The 23,293-nt window shown below is 45.8% G+C and overlaps 2 protein-coding genes across 4 annotated transcripts in view; both read left to right on the forward strand.

Moving 5' to 3' along the window:
* The window catches only part of LOC118018339 (zinc finger protein 605), a 20,814-nt gene extending 11,994 nt beyond the window's left edge, over positions 1-8,820 (forward strand). For all 3 annotated transcript variants that reach the window (XM_035016736.1, XM_035016737.1, XM_035016738.1), the window contains one exon: positions 4,384-8,820. In XM_035016736.1, coding sequence (XP_034872627.1) covers positions 4,384-6,179 — 1,796 coding nt within the window. In that variant the 3' untranslated portion in view covers positions 6,180-8,820. The remainder of the gene's footprint in view (positions 1-4,383) is intronic.
* A 5,366-nt stretch (positions 8,821-14,186) lies between these two features.
* LOC118018344 (zinc finger protein 300-like) lies at positions 14,187-21,677 on the forward strand. Its single transcript, XM_035016759.1, has 4 exons — positions 14,187-14,547; positions 18,300-18,426; positions 18,699-18,791; positions 19,844-21,677. The coding sequence occupies exons 1-4, from the start codon at positions 14,533-14,535 to the stop codon at positions 20,905-20,907; spliced, it is 1,299 nt and encodes a 432-aa protein (XP_034872650.1). The 5' UTR covers positions 14,187-14,532; the 3' UTR covers positions 20,908-21,677.
* The last annotated feature ends 1,616 nt before the right edge of the window (positions 21,678-23,293 follow it).

A 23,293-nucleotide genomic window follows, 5' to 3' on the forward strand; every position in this document is an offset into this window, starting at 1 on the left:
TTTCTTTTCTTTTCTTTTCTTTTCTTTTCTTTTCTTTTCTTTTCTTTCTTCTTTCACAGCGAGAGAGGGAACACAAGCAGGGGGAGTGGGAGAGGGAGAAGCAGGCTTCCCGCTGAGCAGAGAGCCCGATGCGGGGCTCGATCCCAGGACCCTGGGATCATGACCTGAGCCGAAGGCAGACGCCTAATGACTGAGCCACCCAGGCGCCCTGAATCACAGGTTTCTGATGATAGGTTGTTTATAATGTTTTGAAAAGTTACTTTGAAATGTTATTTGTAAAACTGTGTGAAGTTCCTGCGTCTGTAGAGTTGGCTCAGGACTGGTGACCTGAGTTCTTCTGCATTTTAACGTGCTCTCTGTCCTGGTCTGTGCATCAGGATGTGCTCTTTGCACGAGCTCATGATGGTACGTACCCCCTTCCCTGCACAGCGGATCTTGCTTTCTGGGACAAGGCTCCTCTTCCCAGCCTCCTCAGCTCCCGTCCTTCTCTCCTGCACTTCCACTCTGCAGGGGTAGGCTTCCTTCTTCCTCCTGAAGAGTTCAAAACTTTCTCCTGTTGCAGGGACGCTGACTGAGTCCTTTATTTTCTTTTCTTCCTCTAATTTGTCGGATTTCTGTTTTAAGCCCACAGAGAGTAGAAGGTGAATCCATGCATATAGAATAAAAACAGAACACTGTAAGCCTGGTGAGGAGGCTCTGCCTCTCTCCCTCCTCCATGCAGACTGAGCCCTTTGCGGTCAGCTCCTGGGTTCGTTTTGGTGCCTTAATGTTCATCTTCTCCAGGCTCCTCATTAACCCCCATGTGCCGTGTGATATTTTAATGACATTTATGTTGAAGAACCTCATGGTATGGCAACATCTTATCCATTTTTTTTGTTTTTTGTTTTTAATTTCTGTGTCCAGAAGTCAGGGTTAACTCCATTAGAACTAGTTTCTTCCACGTGTCATACATTTTTCTCTGCACGTAGGCCTTTGATCCTTTGATTATCATATCCTTTCTCCATGTAGACACTATGCCTCTTCAGTTTTGCCCTTTTTCACCTCCAGTGAATGTTGACTCCCAGCCTTTCTGAAATCTCTGCCCACTTTGTGTTGTATTATAGGAACCCTGGCCCCGGTCAGGCGTTATCTGGAATTTTTCACCAATTTTTAACCAATTAGGTCTTAACGATTTTTTACTCACATATTAAGATGGCAAGTAACTTATTTTTCTCTTTTCCCTGTAGAATTTACGGTGTGTAATTATTAAATGTTTCATTAATTGAGTGTTGTGTGGCCAGGTAAGGCAGGACCTTTCTTGTTTATATTCTTTAGTGCAAAGGTCTACATCTAAGCAACTATCTCAGCTCACCTTAGGAAATATTTCAAATGATAGATGTCTAGGTACCATTCACATGGATGATTAGGTCTGGGTATGTGTACCTTAGAAAATATTGTCTGTGAAGATAGATTTTTCTCTTCACCCATTAATTTAGAATGACTGCTATCCTGTGGAATGAGAGGAATTGAGTGAAAGAGTCGTGAAATAGCATTGCAGACAATTTTAACGTAGAAGAAAATGGAGAACTATATTTATTCAATAATTCAGTATTTGAACACAAAGCATTTGTATTAAAATGCAAAGTTTTTTTTTAAAAGATTTTATTTATTCATTTGACAGAGAGAGATAGTGAGAGCAGGAACACAAGCAGGGGGAGTGGGAGAGGGAGAAGCAGGCTTCCCACGGAGCAGGGAGCCCGATGTGGGGCTTGATCCCAGGACCCCGGAATCATGACCCAAGCCGAAGGCAGATGCTTAACGACTGAGCCACCCAGGTGCCCCTTAAAATGCAAAGTTTTTTTAATCAAGATTAATGATACAGAAAGGAACTTCTTTAGAAATCCAGTTGTGAGTGCACAGTGTTTATCCTACATGTATTGAGGACTTGCTCCCTGCATGCATTGGGGTTACATCAGTGAGAAATACAAACCTCTTCCCTGCCCTCACGGTCTACATTCTAGTGGGGGACGCAGAAGTAAGGTGATTACCTATTTGATAAGTGCTATGAAGGAAATAAACAGGATGTTGTTAGGATGCCCTTGAAATGATTTTTACACTTGAATGAGCCATGCCGAAAGCTGGGAAGAGCATGCCAAATAAAAGGAACAGCCATTGCAAAGGTCCTGAGGCAGAAAAGGGCTTTGAGATCAAAGGGATGAGAAGGAATTCATGTGGTGGAGCAGCAGTGAGCAAGAGTGTGTGAGAGGAAGTCGGAGAGGTTGGAAAGACCAGGGCATGCTAGGGCATGTGAGCCATGGCAAAAGCTTGCATTTATCAAAGGGTTTTTTTTAAGCAAGGGGGTAAAAAGCCTGATCACATGTTTTAAAGCTCACTGGCTCTCTGGAGACTAGAATTGGGAGGGAGCAAGGCTGGAAGTAGGAATATTAGTTTGAAAACTAAAGTGAAATGCAGGCAGTGTGGACCGGAGTGTGACAGAGAGAAGTGGGTTCACCTGTGCCTGGCCCTGCATAATACCAGTCGGAGACAACTTACTTGTTTTCCAAAATGACAAGATTTTTTTTTCTTTTCTTTTCTTTCTTTTTTTTGGAGAGAGAGAGGGGGTGGGGTGCAGAGAGAGAGAGAGAGAGGGAGACACGGAATCCCAAGCAGACTCCCTGTTGAGCACAGAGCCTGACACAGGGTCAGATCCCGGGATCCTGAGATCACACCCTGAGCTGAAACCAAGAGTTGGACGTTCAACTGACTGAGCCCCACAGGTGCCCCAAGATTTTTTATTTCTTAAATATTTTTTGATACAGTTGAACTACTTGAATATTATTTTATATTATTTGTTAACTTGTATATATATTAATTTTATTTCTTGTTTTGATTTTAATTTAAAATTTTCATTTCTTTACTCAGATTTCATGAAACCATTTTTTATGAACTGTTCAGCTGGGCTTCACGCTTACATGTCTACATATGACTCTTGCTTTTTTTAATTCTTTAATTTTTTTAATTTTTTTAATGCTTTTTAAAAAAAATATTTTTATTTATTTGAGAGAGACAACATGAGTTGGGGCAGGGAGAGAGGGACAAGCAGACTCCTCTGGGGAGCCCGATGCGGGGCTCAATCCCAGGACCCTGGGATCATGACCTGGGCCAAAGGCAGGCGCTTAACCGACTGAACCACCCAGGTGCCCCATGACTCTTGCTTTTAATCTCTAAACTTTTTCTCAGTCTTTTTCATCTCAGTGAATAGTATTAATACCTCTACTCACTTAAGCTCAAAATATTGAGTCCTTTTATTCTTTATATCAGCAACTCTAGTTGGTCCTTTTTCTGAAATTCTGATATGTCTGAGAATTAGATAAGTCTCCCACACACACCCAAAAAAAAAAAAAAAAAAAATCCTGCAGAAAAGAAGTAGTTGCCTTATATTGAGGTCTCGCCAAATCTTTTGACTTGCAGGGTACCCCCTGGGAATTTACCTCACAATTACTAGTAAAGAATATTGTAAAGTAAACAAACCTTCACTTTAAAATATCCAATAAATGATCATGTTGTGGAAATCACAAACAGTTGTACTTACTGGGTAACAGAGAGTCTGTCCTAATGCATTATACAGAGAGTTCTTGTGGTTTGGAATGATTTTCATGGGTAGGATTACATGTAGATTCATTATATAGATTATAGACTCTTAAAATGTCAAAAAAACCTAAATAAAACTGTCGATGCTGGCTATCAAGAAATAGCCTTGATGGTGAAGTCAGTGATTCAGGTGACAATCTTGAATGAGAATGTACTTTAAATGTAACGATCGTACAGGAACCTAATGTTTCTCATCTTTCAGATGAAAGCTTGATATCCTGTATTAGCTCTGTATTCAGTGTTTCTTCCTTCGTAGGATTCAGCAGTGTATACCAGTCTTGCTCTTTGTGTGCTGGTTGTTGCTAGTGTTCGCTGTATCATGAGGCCTCTGACTCGGGGGTGTTACCTGTGGTCTTCCCTTGTCTTCCCTCTGGACATACAGCAGATAATCGGATTGTTGTTGAATAAGGAAATTAATCACTCCAGTATTTGAGCATAAATTGCTCATGATCACTGCTCCTTGAGTGTATTTCATCTTTTCTAATTTAAAAGTTCATGTTTCTAAACATTTGTAACTTTTAAATGTTTTCATTTCTGTTAAAAAAATTTTTTTAAGTTTTTATTTAAATTCCAGTTAGTTAACATACAGTATCTGTCAAAATTTCCAATGTCCAGTAAGTAGACATTATATTTGGGAGGGTTTGTTTTGTTTTGTTTTGTTTTAATTGGGATCCTAGGCTCCATTTCAGTTTTATTCAATGAGTGTAATCATTGGGGGATTTACACAGTATGATTCATTTTTTTCCTTTTTAGAAGAAGTCTGGCTAGATAACAGTCTCAAAATGTGGCACCAGGATAATCAAGACAAGCTTAGAAGTGTGGAGAGAGGCCATGAATATGATGTTTTTAGGAAAATATTTCATTCAAGCATTAACTTTGTTCATTTAGGAATGAGACCCCATAAATGTGCCACAGGTGAAAAAAGTCTGAAACATCCTTTTGAGTTTCTTATTCCAAAAAATAACCATGGAAGAAAGAAACTTGATGAGCTCAATAAGAAATATTTATTGTATGTCAAAGCTGATAGAACCCATGGTGAAATGCCATACTGTGATTGCAGTAAATGTAGGAAGGCTAGCAGGACAGGGTCGTGGCCCATTGCAAACCGTAGAACGCACACAGGAGTCCATTTATGCATGGAGTGCGGCAGCATTTTCAGTAAGAAGTCACAGCTCATCATACACCAGCGGACGCACACGGGAGAGAAGCCCTATGGATGCAGCGAATGCGGGAAAGCCTTCTCCCAGAAGTCACTGCTCACTATTCATCAAAGGACTCATTCAGGAGAAAAACCATATGGATGTGGTGAATGTCAGAAAGCTTTCAGTAGGAAGTCCCTGCTCATTTTACACCAGAGAACGCACACGGGAGAGAAGCCCTATGGATGCAGTGAGTGTGGGAAAGCCTTCAGCAGGAAGTCGCAGCTCAAGAGACATCAGAGAACCCACACAGTTGAGAAGCCCTATGGCTGCAGTGACTGTGGGAAAGCCTTCTCCCAGAAGTTAAAACTCATTACCCATCAGAGAACCCACACAGGAGAGAAGCCCTATAAGTGTAGTGATTGTGGGAAAGCCTTCTTCTGGAAGTCACAGCTGATTACTCATCAGAGGACTCACACGGGGAAGAAACCATACGCATGTAACGAGTGCACAAAAGCCTTCAGCAGGAACTCGCTGCTCATCAGACATCAGAGGATCCACACAGGGGAGAAACCCTATGAGTGCAGTGAGTGTGGGGAAGCCTTCATCAGAAAGCCACAGCTTATCAAGCATCAACTAACTCACACGGGAGAGAAGAACTACCAGTGTGCTGATTGTGAAGAAGCATTCTTTAAGAAGTCAGAGTTAATCAGACATCAGAAGACTCACTTAGGGGAGAAACCCTACGGATGTGTTGAATGTGGAAAAACCTTCTTTGGGAAGTCACAGCTCCTAACGCATCAGAGAACTCACACTGGAGAGAAACCGTATGAATGCAGTGAGTGTGGAAAGGCCTTCACCCAGAAGTCAAGCCTGATTTCACACCAGAGGACACACACAGGGGAGAAGCCCTATGAGTGCACGGAGTGTGGGAAGACCTTCAGTGAGAAGTCAAGCCTCATTCATCACCAGAGAACCCATACTGGAGAGAAACCCTTCGAATGTAGTGAGTGTAGGAAAGCTTTTGCCTGGAAGCCACAGCTTCTTAGACATCAAAGAATTCATACAGGGGAGAAACCCTATGAATGCAGTGAGTGTGGGAAGGCCTTTGTTCAGAAAGTGCAGCTCATTAAGCATCAGAGAAATCACACAGGAGAGAAAACCTATGGATGCAGTGATTGTGCAAAAGCCTTCTTTGAGAAGGCACAGCTCGTTATCCATCAGAGAATTCACACGGGAGAGAGACCCTATAAATGTGGTGAATGTGGGAAGTCTTTCACTAGAAAGTCTCACCTTATGAGGCATCAGAGAATTCATACAGGAGATAAATACTATGGGTGCAGTGAGTGTGGGACTGCTTTCGGCAGGAAGTCGCAGCTCATGATTCATCAGAGGACTCACGTCCTCTAGAAACCATGTGAATGCTGTGAACTTGGAACATTTACTGTCAGACGTCATGCCTTCTGACACGTCCGAGGACACACACACAGGAGGAACCCTGTCAGTGCACTGGGATGGCAGGTCTCACCCAACAATTTGGAGAGGAGGGAATTTGTTTAAGTAGACAGTGTAAGAGAGCCTTCTCCCAGAACACACAGCTTGTTACACATTAATGACTTAACGTGGAAGTCTTACCGGTATTGTGGTAGTACAGACCCTTGTAGTGAGAAGTGACAGCTCATTGTTAGAGGACCTACGCTTGAGGAGAAACTGGACTGTTGTAAAAAGCAAGTGAGAGGTTTCATCAAGAAAGGATAACTCACAGTACACTAGAGAGTGCATACACAAAATACTGAGTAGTATGAATTAGAGATTTCGATACAGAGAAGTCCTCATGTGAAGAATTTTGATAAGCATGATCTTGTTGAAGGAATTCTATAACATTGTGTTTGTTGTATATAAGTTATAAAAAATAGTTATTTTTAAAAGGTAGTTGTGTTTTAAGTGTGAAGACTTCTGCTTTCTGCTATGGTGGTACGGCAAGGATCAGATTACTCCCCTGCCTTCGACATCTAGAAACTGTAAAATGTATGCGAAAGAATAGTTTTGAGACCTATGGCAAGCAGAAGTTTGTGATCCCCGGCAGAAGGTGGACAGAGTGAGGTGAGCCCCACAACAGCCCAGCCTAGCGCCTGGTGGCAGCTCCCAGGCTGCTGTTCAGGGGAAAGGAACACGTGGTCTCGTCAAAGAGAGCTGCCGACATGGCCTTTGGGGAGGCCACGGTAGCTAGAATTTGCAGGGAAAGGAGAAGAGGGAGCTTTCCAGAGAGAGGGCTGCAGAAATCTATGAGGAGTCCCCTTGAGTCTTTTGGCTTAGTGCTGATTTGCATGGGTGTGAAAGGAAAAGGCGTGCTGGAAAGCGGGCGGCAGAACAATTCCCAGAAGTCAGTGCCGGGCTGGGAATAAAGTTCCCACCAGCTGGATTGGAACAGCTTTGAACACATGGGGCATCATTAGGACTCCCCGCAGAGTATGATCTTGTGAAGTAACTCACCCTAGATTAAAAGCTGCTCTAGACCCACAATGTCTGGCATCTAAACACTTTCCTGACATGCAAAGAAATTATGAGAATATGACTTGTAACCAGGACAAAAATGAATCAGTAGAAAGAGACATAGAAGAGACTGGAGCACTTGGCATTGGACAAGGGTGTTCAAGCAGCTCTTTCGAATATAGAGGAAAATATGAACATGACAAGACCAGAATGGAAGGTGTATTTTTAAAAGCCCAAGTGGAACATCTCAGGATGAAAACAGCAGTATCTGAAAATTAAAAAAACAATGACCAAAAAAACCCAACTCTGAGTGAAATTAAGAACAGATGAGACATAGAAGAAGAAAAATTGATGAATTTAAGTAAGAATATAAACTGTCCAACTGATGAACAGAGAAAAAAAGCCTGGAAGAAAAGAGAGGAGGGGAGCAGAGTCCTAGAAGGAGAGGACGGGGAAGAGAAGTAACAAAGTATCTGAATAAATAAGGGCTGAAATTGTTACCAATGGGATGAAAAGTGTCACTCCACATATTCAAGGAGTTCAAAGAACCCCAAACAAGATACATAAAAAAAATCCTGCTAATGGACATCATAGTCAAATGGATGAAGAACAGTTGTAAAGCGCCTCGGGAAAGACAGGACGCGCTCACAAAACAGAGTAGGACAGCTTGCTCCCGGGCAGAGTCTGCTCAAGCCACAGGACAGTAGAGTGAGTGACCACTTCGGATTACTGAGGGAAAAAATAAAACCCCTGCAACCTGGCGTTTGTCTATTACCCATCAGAAATATCTTTCAAAAATTAAAGGAAAAAAAGACTTTTTCAGGAAAACAAAATCAAAGAGAATGTATTAGCTGTAGGCCTTCCTTCAGGAAAATTTAAGTAAGTTTGGGGGCAGCAGGAAAATAATCCTAGGTGGAAATGTGTATCTACAGGAAGAAATGAAGAGTTCTGGGAATGGTAAATATCTGGGTAAATATAAAAGATTTTTTTCTCATTTTAAAATCTTTTAAAAAGGTAATCGATTGCTTAAAGCCAAATAGTGACAATGTATTGTGGGTTATGATCTATTTAGAAGTAAATTATATAACAACAACAACACTTATGGGTGAATTTTCTAAAATAGTTAAATAGACTGCATCATCTGAGTCAGAAATCTGCTTCCCCAGGGCTCAGGGTGACTTGTGTCTGTAGCATCTACTCAGTAGAGATGACATGTGATGGACCTGCATACATGCTGCTTGTTCCCTGCTCCTGCTCCTCTCTCTGCACCCCAGGGGCTGCCCTCTAGGGTTTCTGCTAAGCGGCTAGATCAGCCGTGGGAGGAGAGAGGCTAGGGCATTCCTCCCCGCCCTCCCTACTGGGCCTTGGTTTGGGCAGAGTCTGTGCCTGCATGGGCACAGCTCCCGCCGGGCAGTCCTCCTCGGGGGCTGTCGACTCCGTTCTCAGTTCACGCCTCCCTCTCCTTGCTCTTCGGATGCTTCACCATCCCTAGTTGGTGTCCTTAATTCTGAACACATATCTGTAAATAGTCCCTCTATTAAATGTTCTTGAGTTAATATTTTGAGTGTACCCTTTGTTTTCTGTGCCGTGTTGAAGGATGAGCATTTAACAACATTTTGAGTGTGTCAGTTACTGGTGCATGTGCCTCACAGGGCACAGACTGACATCTGTCAAGATTTCCCACACTAAATGTCAGTATTTTCTCTTTTTTTTTAAACAATTCAGTAGCGATTATAACAAGTAACAAAGTTCTTTGTGTTTTTTGTTTTGTTTTGCTGCAAATGTAAATGGCTCCACAGATTATCATCTGCTGCGTATCCAATGGTCTTGCAGTTATTACTAACACTTCTTCAGTAATAGAATCCAAAACATTTATGAAGTCGAATGCTACTCTAGATTAGCCAAGCAAGTTACAAAAACACATTGGCATTTATGTTCAATATGTATGGACAAGAAAAAAGATAACCAGGTCCTGAGTGAGGGAGAAAGGAATGATGCCTCATAGGTCCCAGTATGTCCTTTAGAAACACTGCTGTGCATACCCTCATTCCATACTCTGCTGCTTTTCTATATGATCCATGTACTCTGTAACCTGTGGACAAGATTTCCATATCTGTAGTCAGAACTGCCACAGAGTCTCTCTAAAGGCTCCACACCAGTGCCCATCACCAACAGCATACCGTCTGGTGAAGTTAGAGGTGGTCAGGTTGAAGTAGACTACCAGCGAACCCCAACACAGCAGCCCCATCTGCTGTCATTTGTCAGATACCTCTTAGGAAGTTTACCTTTCTTTTCTTTTCTTTCTTTTTTAAGATTTTATTTATTTATTTGACAGAGAGAGACACAGCGAGAGAGGGAACACAAGCAGGGGGAATGGGAGAGGGAGAAGCAGGCTTCCCGCGGAGCAGGGAGCCCGATGCGGGGCTCGATCCCAGGACCCTGGGATCATGACCTGAGCCAAAGGCAGACGCTTAACGACTGAGCCACCCAGGCGCCCCAGAAGTTTACCTTTCTTTACCCTGTCTCACCTGGTCCTTTTCTCTTGGTACCCGGATGGCTTTTGAAGGGAAGTAATTGCCATCAGGCCACACAGTTGCATTTTCTCTCCAGGTGCTTTTGCATTTCAGTATGCATTTTGAAGAAGCTTTTCATGTAGGTCTTCCATTTTGTATAACCTCGAAAGATACCATTCTCAATATAGTCTGTGCCAGTAAACTTGTGTTTTTCTCTGGTCCTGTCTTTAGCGAATTAGCTAGCCAATGAAATCAGTGTTTCGAGGCAGGGACGTAATTGGAATACAGCACTGTTACCTGTAATGGTTTCTCTGTAATAGGACTGTGTGCTCTGTGTGATAGCAAAATGCTTTGCACCAGCACAACCATCCCCCGGCCCCCTGTATTTGTCACAAAGTGAAGGGAAAGGCCGTGCTCACTCTCAGCTTAGAAAACTTTATCTCATGATGTCTGTCTGCAGCTTAGAAGCAGGCAATGTAACATCTCATGACCAGCTCACAAGGATGACAAGTAACTGTGCTACAGGGTTCCCCATCTGTGGAGCAGGTGATGCTTATCTGATCATTGTTTATTTCCTTTGTGGGGTCTTCGCAATTTAGATCAGTCATTACTCATTGAATCCAGGTAATCTGGACATCTTGTCATAGAGGCTGTTACTTTCAGAATTCTAAGATTAAGTAAAGCAGGGAACACCAACTTTATTGAACACTTAAATCATTATCCTTAGGTATTTTACAACACCTACATCATTAGAAATGCCCAACAAAGAGAGTGTAGCTATAGAAGAGTCACTGGTAGGATGAAGGGAGAACGCAAGCGAAGTGACATTTGTAATTTGAGGTTCTCATTTAAAGCATCACTCTCATTCCTATCATTAAAATTTATTAACACATCAAGCTCAGAGTCACAAGAAGATGGGGAAGCAGATCTAGTGTGTGTTAAGAGAGTGGGCATGTTAGAGGAGCATTTGAACCATGGACTTGCTACCACCGTAGCCATCAGAATGGTAGTGATCACGGCAGCCCGAGGCACACGAGCGAGTTACATATACTTACTCTCTGGTGTATGTTTGCACAGAGCAGAACGTGTCACGTGCCGAGCCCTGAGCTCTGGGCCAGCAGCGCTGCGCGTACAAGGCTGGGGCAGACGGCTAATGAGAAGGGTCGGGCTGCCGGCCCTTTTGTGCCTGCCCACTGCTGGCCTGTTTCCACTGACTGGTGCACCTGGAGAGCAAGGGCGCCTAGGGAGGCAGTGCTCACACTAGTGCCCACACTTCTCTCCGCTGTTTGAAAAGAAGGCCTCTGTTCCTCTATGTTTACTGAGTAAACTGTTCAACGAATTAGTACGTGCGAGTGTGATCATTGGTAACGGGGAACTCTAGCTTCCATTCGGCTGGGTATCCCAAACCGGATCTGAACTCTGCCAGTTTCCAACGCGTTTATCATCCACACACGCCTGAAACGTGAAGAGAAAAGCACTGCTCGATTCCGTTGTTGGCGGTGTTGAGAGTCAGTGCTCTGCCTGGCCCCTGGCTCGCCCGGTGGCGTCTGGTCCGTGCAGAGGAGAAACGGCCCGCTTTCTTACACGCAATCCCTTGAAGCTTCGAGGAGTGGGATCCTGACCGTGTACCTACACCACGCGCACACTTGTGAGGAAAGGGGGGGGGCGCGCTGCGTGAGGTGTGCTCACACGCACCCTGCACCTTCTGCATCCGATGACCCCCTCGGGATCCCCACCAAGCGGATGGGCAGTGTCCGGCCCTGCAGATGGGGGGCCTGGCCCCCCCACCCTTGTCCGGGGATGCCTTTCCTGCCCTTTTCTTTTTATGATTTTAAGTATCTCTACACCCAGCATGGGGCCTGAATCCACAACCCAGAGACACGGGGGGCAGGCTCACCCACTGAGCTGGGCGGTGCCCCCCGTTCCTGTCTTAATGCCCTCCGCCCCGGCGCAGACCCCCGCTTTGGCTGACACGTGAGTATGGCGTTCAACTGCATGCTTCTGCCCTGTTGGGAGGTCTTCCGATGGAAGGAACTCGAGCAGTCGTTACGCCGCGCGCACCCCCGGCCTCTCGAAAAGCCAACGGAGCCCGGGCGAGACCCGCCGCAGAGCCCTCTGGGAGATGTAGTTCTGGGGCGAGCGGCACTCCGGGAAATGTAGTTGTGCGCGCCCACTTCCGCGCTCGCCGGGAGCGTCTCGGCGCCGGGGCCCCAGCGGGAGCGGGCGGGGGCGGGGCGGGGCGGGGCGGCCTCGCTGTCTCCGCGGGCCCGCGGTGACCCCGGCGCGCCTGCCGCGGTGGGGGCAGCGTGCGGGCCCAGTGCGGCCTGCGGCGGTCCGTCGCGATCGGAAATGCGAGGTCGTGGGGGCGGCCGAGGGGCGGCGGAGGACTCCGGGGACCGGGGGCTGGGCCTCCCGGGAGGGGCCGCTGGACGCAGCGCGCAGCGCGTCTTGCTGTTTGGCGCGTGGCCGCCGGAGCCGGCCAGTGCGGAGGCTGCCGAGGGGCCTGCGGGCTCGGTGGCTGGGGTCACGTGAGGATCCGGGGCCTGTCGGGCTGACGGCTGCGGGAGAGCCGGGACGGCCGAGTGGGTCCGCCGTGAGCGCAGCCGCGGTGAGGGGTCGTGCGCCTGTTGGGGCGGCGTCCGGGGGTCTGCATCGGGGGCCTGAAGGCGCCAGGAGTGGGGACGTCAGAGGTCTGGACTTGGGGTGCCTGCAGTGGTCGGGCAGCCGTGAAGGGCAGAAATTGGGTGCCCGGTGGGGTTGCTGAAGGGCAGGTGGATTCGCCGCCTGGAGGGACCACGGCGTTGAGTGTCTGCGGGGTGACCGACCTGCGGTTTGCTGGGCCTGCGAGAGCTCTGCGAGTGGGGGACGTTCCTGGGGGAGGATTTTTCTCATCAACTTGTTAGCGAGCCTTGGGGATGAGTGGCTCGGAGGCCAGTGGGGGTCTGGGAGGTGCTGTGTGTCGTCACGAACCGTAGGCTCGTGGGGAAGTGAGTGTAGGACGACCGTTTAATCAGTGACTGGGGAATCAGAGATCAGGGCTAGGGGGCCTGGTGGGCGAGGAACTGGGGACTACTGGGGGTGATAGAGTGACTGGGGAGGCCCGAGCGTCGATCGTTGCAGAGTCCTTGGGCGCCTGGCCGGCTCAGTCGGTAGAGCTGGGACTCTTGATCTTAGGGTCCTGAGTTCGAGCCCCACGTTTGGCGTAGAGCTTGCTTTTTAAAAAGAGAGAATAGTGACTGGGGAGCTACGGGGTGAATGATTTGGTAGCTTGGGGTGGAGGCCAGAGATTGGTTGACATTTGGCTGAAACTGGGGGTCCGTGGGGCTGACTGGGGACAGAGTAGGTTTAGACAACTGGGGAGGCAGTTTGTGGGGAGAATCCGACTAGTCATCAGGAAGCCTGTGGGTTAATAAGTGTGAGCGTGAGTGAGGGAGTTCTTGGTGTGACAGGGTTGTGGGAGTTAGTGATGGGCCAGCTGTGTCTGAGTGATGGGACTCACAGCTTGCTGGGAGTGTGATTGGTGGGGTAGGTTGTGAAGGGCTGTGGGATTGAGGGGAGGTCTTTGAGGCTAATGACTGCGTGGCCTTGGGGGTCAGTGACTGAAGACTAGGGATGCCAGGATATTGGGTATTGGTTGAGAGCTGAGTGGGTGACCTATATGATATAATCACAGGTCTGTGGTTGTATTTGTGGGTTTACCATATAGCATAAACTGTACAGCTTAAAAATTTAAGAAGACTTTAGATCACATTTTTATAATATCAGCATGGTTTCTCCCACCCTATGAGAGACGTACCTTTGAAGTAGTGGGATTATTGATAATAATTGTTATTGATATGTATTTTCTATAATCACGTCATGTGGTAAGAAGAGCACTAACTAGCGTTTGCTAAATGTTTATGTGCCTGTCATAGTTCTACGGTATTTACATGTATTAACTAATTTAGAACTCTCAAAAACATTATGAGCTTAAAATGAACTACTTACTGTATTTTGAGGAGAAGCTCTGCTGAATTATTCATTTCATCAACTGCTGGATTCATTTTCCTCTTTTATTTATGCTTTTATTTAAAAATGAAATTGTTGTTCTTATTGTCTGTTGGCTGTATATTTTGCACACACACACGGTCTCTCTTTCCCTTCCCCACTTTGAGAGAGAATGAGTGCTTGATGAAATGCTGCTATTAATGCTGTGGGGTTCCTTCTGCATACCCCATTATTTTGAGTCCTTGTTAGGTCTGTTTAGAGTCTATAGAAAACCCACTGAGCTTTTTTTTTTTTTTTAAAGAAAATTTTTTTTTATTTATTCATCTGAGACAGATACAGAGTGAGAGAGAGAGCATGAGCAGGGGGAGAGGGAGAGGGAGAAGCAGACTCCCTGCTGAGCAGGGAGCCCGGTGTGGGGCTCAATTCCAGGACCTGGAGATCATGACCTGAGCCCAAGGCAGATGCTTAACCATCTGAGCCACCCAGGCGCCCCCCACTGAGCTTTAAATGCAGGTGAGTTTCCAGCAAGAAAGGGATATTTGCATCAACTAAAGAGAATTTGTTAACTGATTCAACAGATTCCAGTTTCCATGAATTAATTGGCTTATTTGAGATAAAGAAGAAGTCTCAGGACCAAGGATCCTTGGTGAAGAGAATCTTGACCAGAGACCTTTGATTTGAGCATTAAGATAGACTCCAGAAGATACGCAGAGTCCACCAGCACAGAGCAGAGCCTACAGTTACTGGGCATTTCCCAAGAATAGCAGAAAATGACCAAGTCCCAGGTGAGTAATTCTTTTATTTCCTCAATTGTAGTTCCATACAATTCACCCCTTTAAAGTGAACAATTTACTGTTTTTTGGTTTGTTTTTTTTTTTTAAAGATTTTATTTTATTTATTTGACAGAGAGAGAGAGAGACAGCTAGAGAGGGAACACAAGCAGGGGGAGTGGGAGAGGGAGAAGCAGGCTCCTGGCCGAGCAAAGAGCCCGATGCGGGGCTCGATCCCAGGACCCTGGGATAATGACCTGAGCCGAAGGCAGATGCTCAACGACTGAGCCACCCAGGCGCCCCAGGTTTTTTTTTTTTTAGTAAGTTTAGAGGCTTCTGCAACTGTCTAATTATTCAGCCACAATCTAAATTTAGAATATTTTCATCCTCCAGAGAGCACCTGGGTGGCTCAGTCGGTTAAGCGTCTGCCTTTGGCTCGGGTCATGATCCCGGGGGTCCTGGGATCGAGCCCCGCATTGGGCTCCCTGCTCAGTGGGGAGCCTGCTTCTCCTTCTCTGCTCCCCCTGCTTGTGTTCCCTCTCTTGCGGTCAAATAACTAAATAAAATCTTAAAAAATAAAAATAAAAAGAATATTTTCATCCTCCCAAAAGGAAACCCCGTCTCCTTAGCAGGTATTCCCCGTTTCTCCCCGCCCCAGCTCCAGGCCACCACAATATGCTTGCTGTTTCTCTGCATTTGCCCACTCTACCCATTTCGTATCAACAGGATCACACACTACAGGGTCTCTTGTCACTGGCTTCTTTCATGCAGCCTACTTTCAAGATGTGGCATGATGTAATACTTTATTGTCTTTTGTTGTGGAATAATATTCTGTCATGTGACTGTAGCACATTTTGTTCATCAGTTCCTCATTTGCTAGACATTTCCACATTTTGGCTATTATGGATGATGCTACTACGAACATTTGTGTTTATGTTCTCTATTCTCTTGGTACATACCTAGGAATGGAATTGCTGGTTCCTGTGGTAACTATATTTAACATTTTGAAGAACTGATAAACTTTTTTTTTTTTTTTTAAAGATTTATTTATTTGACAGTGAGAGACACAGCGAGAGAGGAAACACAAGCAGGGGGAGTGGGAGAGGGAGAAGCAGGCCTCCCGCGGAGCAGGGAGCCCAATGCGGGGCTCGATCCCAGGACCCTGGGATCACGACCTGAGCCGAAGGCAGACGCTTAACGACTGAGCCACCCGGGCGCCCCCTGATAAACTTTTTTTTAAGTTTTTTTTTTTTTAAGATTTACTTATTTATTTTAGAGAGAGAGAGAGAGTGTGCAAGCGAGTAGAGGCAGAGGGAGGGAGAGAATCTGAAGCAGATTCTCCGTTAAGGACAGAGCCTGACATGGGGCTCGATCCCACAACTGTGAGATCATAACCTGAGCTGAAATCAAGAGTTGGGTGCTTACCGACTGAGCCACCCAGACGCTCCTCTGATAAACTTGTTTTAAAGTGGCTGCTTCATTTTACTGTCCCACCAGCCATATGTAAGGGCCTCGACTTCTCCACTCCTCACCAACACTGTTATCGTCTGATTGTGGCCGTTCCAGGGGGTGTGAAATCACCCTTGTGATTTTCATTTGCATATCCCTCTGTACCCACATTGATGTGTCTGGGTATAAAATTTTTATTCACATTCTTTATTGCTTTCAGTTGGAAGGCTCTTGTGTGCCTCCAACTTTGGGGAACTTTCTTGTTTTATTTCACTGATTATTTCCTCCCCTTTATTATCCATTCTCTCTAGCTCTGGAATACTTGATGGGTTTTTGGATCTATCCTCTGAGTTTAAAAACTTTTCTTTAATATGTTTGACTTCTTTTCTTTTCATCTTTATTCTTGCGGAGTTCCATCAGTGTGGTAATTCACACTGCAAACGTCTTCTTTCAGGAGATACATTCTGCTGTCTGGCAAGTATATCGAGCTTTTTTTCCATTCAGGTTTTTTTTTTTTTTTTTAAAGATTTATTTATTTATTTGACAGAAACACAGCGAGAGAGGGAACACAAGCAGGGTGAGTGGGGGAGGGAGAAGCAGGCTCCCCACTGAGCAGGGAGCCCGATGCGGGGCTCGATCCCAGGACCCTGGGATCATGACCCGAGCCGAAGGCAGATGCTTAACGACTGAGCCACCCAGGCACCCCTCCATTAAAGTTTTAATAACAGCTCATTTAATGATTCCATCTAATGTTTCAATGTGATGGTTGAAGATAAGGGGCTGAGACTCAAGTGTTGTTTACATTAAGATATCTGTTTCAAAATCAAAAATACAATTTTTCTAAGGATGATAACCTTATATAGAATGTAAAATCCAGATCTTGTGTTTGGCTTGAAATCATTCTTTTGGGGGCACCTGGGTGGCTCAGTCAGTGAAGCATCCACCTTCAGCTCAGGTCATGATCTCAGGGTCCTGGGTTTGAGCCCCACGTTGGGCTCCCTGCTCAGCGGGGAATCTGCTTCTCCCTGTGCACCCCCATGCTCTCTCCTTCTCTTTCTTTCTCTCTCTCAAATAAATAAATAAAATCTTAAAAAAAAAAAAAGAATGTCAAATAAATGTATCCCTTGGGGATGACTTCACTTACAGATAGTAGCTCTAATGATAAGGCCTTGAAGTTTCTCCTGCAGGACACCTGGAGTAGACAGTCCTGGGCTAGCACAGCTCTTGAGGGGTGCCGTGAAGGGCTCCGGGTCTTTCCAGGGGTCTGTTCTGCCATACTTCACAAGTTGGTTTTCTGCCCCACACATGTTGCCTCATGGCTCAAGGTGGCTACTGCAGCTTCGAGTACACGTCTGCTTTAAAAGCAGGGAGGGGGACACCTGGGTGGCCCAGCTGGTTGACTGTCCAGCTTTTAGTTTCGCTCAGGTCACGATCTCAGGGTCATGGATCAGGCCCCACATCAGGATTCGCACTCAGTCAGAATCTGCTTAACAGTCTCTCTCGCTCTCCCTCTGCTCCTCCCCCTGCTCGCTCTCTCAAAAATAAATAAATAAATCTTTTTAAAAATAATAAAAAATAGGGGCGCCTGGGTGGCTCAGTTGTTGAGCGTCTGCCTTCGGCTCGGGTCATGATCCCAGGGTCCTGGGATCGAGCCCCGCATGGGGCTCCCTGATCCCCGGGAAGCCTGCTTCTCCCTCCCCCACTCCCCCTGCTTGTGTTCCTTCTCTCGCTGTGTCTCTCTCTGTCAAATAAATAAGTAAAATCTTTAGGGCGCCTGGGTGGCTCAGTCGTTAAGCGTCTGCCTTCGGCTCAGGTCATGATCCCAGGGTCCTGGGATCGAGCCCCACATCGGGTTCCCTGCTCAGCAGGAAGCCTGCTTCTCCCTACCCCACTCCCCCTGCTTGTGTTCCTTCTCTCGCTGTGTCTCTCTCTGTCAAATAAATAGATAAATCTTTAAAAAATAATAATAAAAGGGAGAACAGTAGAGAGAGCAGAGGGTACTCTCAGTATCTCTCTCTTTTATCAAAGAAGCAGCAGCTTCCCCCAGATGGCCCTTGCACACTTCCTAGATCCCGCTGCCAGCCCACAATCACAGGACTAACTCTAGATGTAAGAGAGACAGAAGGACAAAGGGAACGGTTGTGATTTGTTACTGGGAACGGGGCGGTATTTGCACCCCTCGTACAACTGAGGTTAGCAGACAGAAGGAGAAGAGCTATTCTGAAGACTGCTGGTGGCTCGTACCCCGGGGCCCTTACATCTTTCTTTCATTATCCAAAACCCGTTGGTTCAGAGTTACCAGGAGTGTGCTCTTTCAGGGATCATTGTCGTTTGAGGATGTGGCTGTGGACTTCACGCGGGAGGAATGGCAGCTGCTGGACTCTGCTCAGAAGACTCTGTACAGAAATGTGATGTTGGAGAACTTGAGCAGCCTTGTGTCACTAGGTAAGGACACATCCTGTGTGGACTCGGCCCAGTCAGCTGTCTTGTCCTATTCGTTTACTGAAAAATGGGACCTGTGAAGTGTGTAATGACTTAGGGCTTTAGTTTAAGAATTCAAAAATTCTTAGCCCTTCTTTGTCTTCAGAGTGTTTGTCCATGTGCATCCCAAATGAAAGGCCTCATTCACAGCCTCTGAAGCTAAGCATTTGTTTATTCTTTAGAAGCCTAAAGCCCAAGAAATTGGGCTCAAGTCCTGTGTGATTTTCCATACACAGGGTTTCAACTTATCAGACCAGATGTGATCTTCAGACTGGAGCAGGAGAAGCCATGGGTAATCAGTGAAGACATCCCCAGTGAGAGCTTTTCAGGTGAGTCACCTGGGAGTCAGGGGGATTGGAATGCCCTTTGCAGCGAACAGTGAAGACCGTGAAGGGTGGGCACCTTCACAATGTTGTTGAGAGAATTCTCAAAGTCACTAAACCTTTGGAAGTGACTCAGAACCATTGAGATGGGGACACCTGGGTGGCTCAGTCATTAAGCGTCTGCCTTCAGCTCAGGTCCTGATCCCGGGGTCCTGGGATTGAGCCCCGCATCAGGCTCCCTGCTCAGCGGGAAGCCTGCTTCTCCCTCTCCCACTCCCCCTGCTTGTGTTGCCTCTCTTGCTGTCTCTCTCTCTCTGTCAAATAAATAAAAAATAAATCTTTAAAAAAAAAAGAACCATTGAGATAAGCTTCTCAGATACACAGATATCTATCACTTATCCATGTGAGGATAATCTGTCCTTCTTTGATTTTAGAGTGAACTATGCTTCTCTGGTCTGTACCAAGGAGCTCAACCCCTCTTTCTCATGTCAGACCTTGTACATTCATTTTCCTCTCCACATCACAAACCTTATCCTGCTGATAGGTCCCTTTTCTTTTCTCTTGGACACAGGAGTCATTGTCATTTTTTTCCCTCTCACTGTTCTAATTCCCACATATTTTCTTTCCCTTTTGACTGGTAAATGCCTCAGATTACTATTGTATACCCACAGTCATTTCCTCTATTCTCTCCTTGATTTCTTTTATGATAGTTTACTCTTTCTATTCCCATAACCAAAGGAATAACTTTGGTGTCGTCATTCCCTGCCTTCTAGTGCAATTTTTTATTGCCTTGTCTTAGAGTTGAGTGTGTGTACAAATGAAACCCTTTGCCTGGGACAGATTATTATATCATTGCTTCTAACAACCTATTTAGTCAATGTGTTTTTTTTTCTTCTCATCTATTATTGGTTTTCTACCTCAGTATTCATGAACGCACTTTATTTAATTTTAATTCCCAAACATGTACCGATGTGCGTGATTATTTATACAGTTCTAGTTCATCTGGTTCACAGTTACTGAAGAATTCACAAAATGTGTTTTATTGTTCTCTTTTCTAGAATACCGGAAAGTTGATGATTACAAAGCATGGCACCAAGAAATTCAAGACAGGATTAAAAAATTGGAACAAGTCCGTGAAATGAATGCAAGTGGAAAAATATTTCAGTCTGGCATGAACCTGGCACCTTTAAAGCAAAAGCCCAGTAAGCGTGTCTCAAATGGAAAACATTTGAAATGCTCGTTAGATTTATTTACTCAGACTGGAAACTGTGGAAGAAAGCAAGCTGGTAAGGTCAATGGATATGAGAAATCCTGTCTCCGTACTGAACATGAAAAAACTCATGTTGGATTAAAATACTATGAATGTAATGAATGTGGAAAAGTCATCAGCAAGAAGTCACGACTCATTGTCCATCAGAGAACACACACAGGAGAGAAACCATTCAAATGCAGTGGATGTGGCAAAGCCTTTTCCCAGAAGTCACACCTTGTTACACATCAGACAGTTCACACGGGAGAAAAACTTTATGGATGTGAGTGTGGGAAGGCCTTCTCTAGAAAGTCACACCTCATCACACATCAGAGAACTCACACGGGAGAGAAACCGTATGAATGCAGCGACTGTGGGAAAGTGTTCTCTCAGACATCACAGCTCATCATTCATCAGCGAAGTCACACGGGAGAGAAACCCTATGCGTGTGGTGAATGTGGGAAAGCCTTCAGCGGGAAATCACAACTTATTACTCATAAGAGAACCCATATAGATGAAAAGCCCAACAAATGCAGCGAATGTGGCAAAGCCTTCAGAGAGAAGTCAAGTCTCAATAAGCATCAGAGAATTCATTCAGGAGAGAAACCCTATGGATGCAGTGAGTGTGGGAAAGCCTTCAGTGGGAAGTCACTGCTCATTAGACATCAGAAAACTCATTCAGGAGAAAAGCCCTATGGATGCAATGAGTGTACAAAAGCCTTTATTTGGAAGTCACAGCTCATCATACACCAGCGGACTCACACAGGAGAGAAGCCCTATGGGTGTGGCGAATGCGGGAAAGCCTTCTCCCAGAAGTCACACCTCATCATACATCAGAGAACTCATAGAACAGAAACCCTAGAAACAGAGTGAATGTGAGAAACTTTGAAGAAAATAATCGCACTTCTCTCTACATCCTAAAACGCATTTATAGAAATTCTCTGAAGGCCGTGAGTATAGGAAAGTCATTGGCAGGAAGTTCTACTTCCTTAAACATCAGAATGCCAAACGGGAGAGTGGGCCTATGTGTGCAGTGAACGCAGCAAAGACTGTAGAGAAAAGCACTCAGCAAATCGTCTGGTCTCGTTGTAAATCAAATTATTCATATTGAGGACAAAAATAATGATTTAAAAGAATATAGAAAAACTTTGTCAATAGAAACGTTAAAAATCAATTTCCAACTCTGGTATTCCATCTTTCAAAGAAAAGATTATTCAGTTTTAAATGATAAGCATATGAAACCTTAAAGATATATACGTATCTGTATGTATATATATGTTAGTAATGATGACAGCCAAGTAAAAAGTCTGTCGCTTCAGAGGAATATAGGGCTTATATTCCTGAATATGCCTACATGTTATAAATTTATATATTTTCATAGCACATGTGAAATTAATCTGTGAACATGGTGTATGTCATGTTTATGACCCAGCGTCTGTCAAGAGTGCTACACGATGGGTATGTTTGTTTGTACCATAACGGTAGAAGATAAGCTGGACCAAATGATGTAATTTATTATTTAACAAACACGCTAAGATATATTGCCAGATATTTTTGGCACATGTAAATGAGTTTGAGAGCTCTTACCTGCTCTGTCTTCAGTAATAGAAGCTGGACTTTTTCAATAAAGTCTTCTGCCTCCTCTGCGTCACCAGTTTATATACAGAACTGTTGTTCATACTAGACATGCAAAGGCAAGAATACACATTAACATATAACTGAGTGAGCAACAGAAAAGCCCTGAATTGCATCGCTCATCATCTAAATATATGAGAAATGGGGTTCGTAAAAATAAAAGACCCACAAAGCATATCCTCCTATTATGTTTTCAGTGGGATTTCTGTATAGATTAGTTGTACATAGGTTGAATATAATAGAGCCAAGAAACTATATTTTAGGTTAATATGTTAAGACATCATGTAATACTGTTCTCTGTGTCAATCTTTTAATGTTTTCCTAAAGTACTTTGCAAATAATTAGGAGAAACTCTATTTAAAAAAACAAAACATAGTTCTGTAAGGTTACATGCAGGGCGCCTGGGTGGCTCAGTCGTTAAGCGTCTGCCTTCGGCTCAGGTCATGGTCCCAGGGTCCTGGGATCGAGCCCCGCATCGAGCCCCGCATCGAGCCCCGCATCGAGCCCCGCATCGAGCCCCGCATCGGGCTCCGTGCTCAGCAGGAAGCCTGCTTCTCCCTCTCCCACTCCCCCTGCTTGTGTTCCCTCTCTCGCTGTGTCTCTCTCTGTCAAATAAATAAATAAAATCTTTAAAAAAAAATAATAAAAAATAAAAAATCTGGTTTACAGAAAACACTTTTTACCCCTTATAACCGCTCAGCTAGCGCCTCCTGGGTTCCATCCGGAGCGGGTGCGTTACTCAGAGATCGGTTTTTGCTTAGTAACAGGCCGCTGTTGTTTCCCATTGGCCAGGGCGCCCACGCCCGCTGGCACAAGCGGCTATTGGCTGAGACTGTGTCTGTTGGCCAATTCCCCGCCTCCGCGTTGCTACGAGACAGCACCCTGCCTAGCAACGGGCGGCTCCTAATTGCCATTGGCGGCGGTGCGGTGCGGAGGTAGGCGCGCCTGTTCCGGCTCCTTGACCACCGCGGAGTTCGGAGCGGCTCCTGCGGTCCAGGCCCCGGCTGCCCGTGCAGAAGGCGGAGGGCGCCCCGGGGGAGTGCTGGGTGCCGCAGGCTCGGCGGGTCCTGCGGAGCTGCAGGGAGACCTCGTCCTCGGCCGAGCTTCGGTGGGGGCTCCAGCAGTCGGGGCCCTAGGTGGGGACGGGGGCGCGGCCGGGACGCGTCCGCGAGTCGTGAGCCCGCGGGGGCGCGTAGGGCTGGCCCGGGACCGGCTCTTCCCGCCGCGGGGTCTCAGGGCTGTCCCCCCCTGCGCCTGAGTCTCACCCCGGCCCCCGCGCCGACGGCGGGCGCGCCCCCACCCTCCCTGCGCCGAGGCCTCTCCCCTTCCCGTCTCGGAGACGCGAATCCCTGCTGCAGCCAGCTCCATCCCTAGCCAGCCAGCTTCCTTCCTCTGCTCCATCTGGTACTCGCGTCTTGTGTTGTTGCCTTTGTTTTCCGTGCTATTGTGTGATCTGTGCCCCACTTTCCCCCTCAGTTTGTAATTTACACGTAGGAACGTATGCCGCCGAGTTTAAAATATGTAAGATCTAATTTACATTTTTATTTTATTTATTTTTACTCTCACCTACAATTTTAAGAATACAGTATCTCTCCATGGCAGCAGATTTAGCACATTTTTATTT

Source organism: Mirounga leonina, unplaced genomic scaffold, assembly GCF_011800145.1.
Source record: "Mirounga leonina isolate KUSES-001 unplaced genomic scaffold, KU_Mleo_1.0 Mir_171, whole genome shotgun sequence".
In the NCBI taxonomy this organism is placed as follows: Eukaryota; Metazoa; Chordata; class Mammalia; order Carnivora; family Phocidae; genus Mirounga; species Mirounga leonina.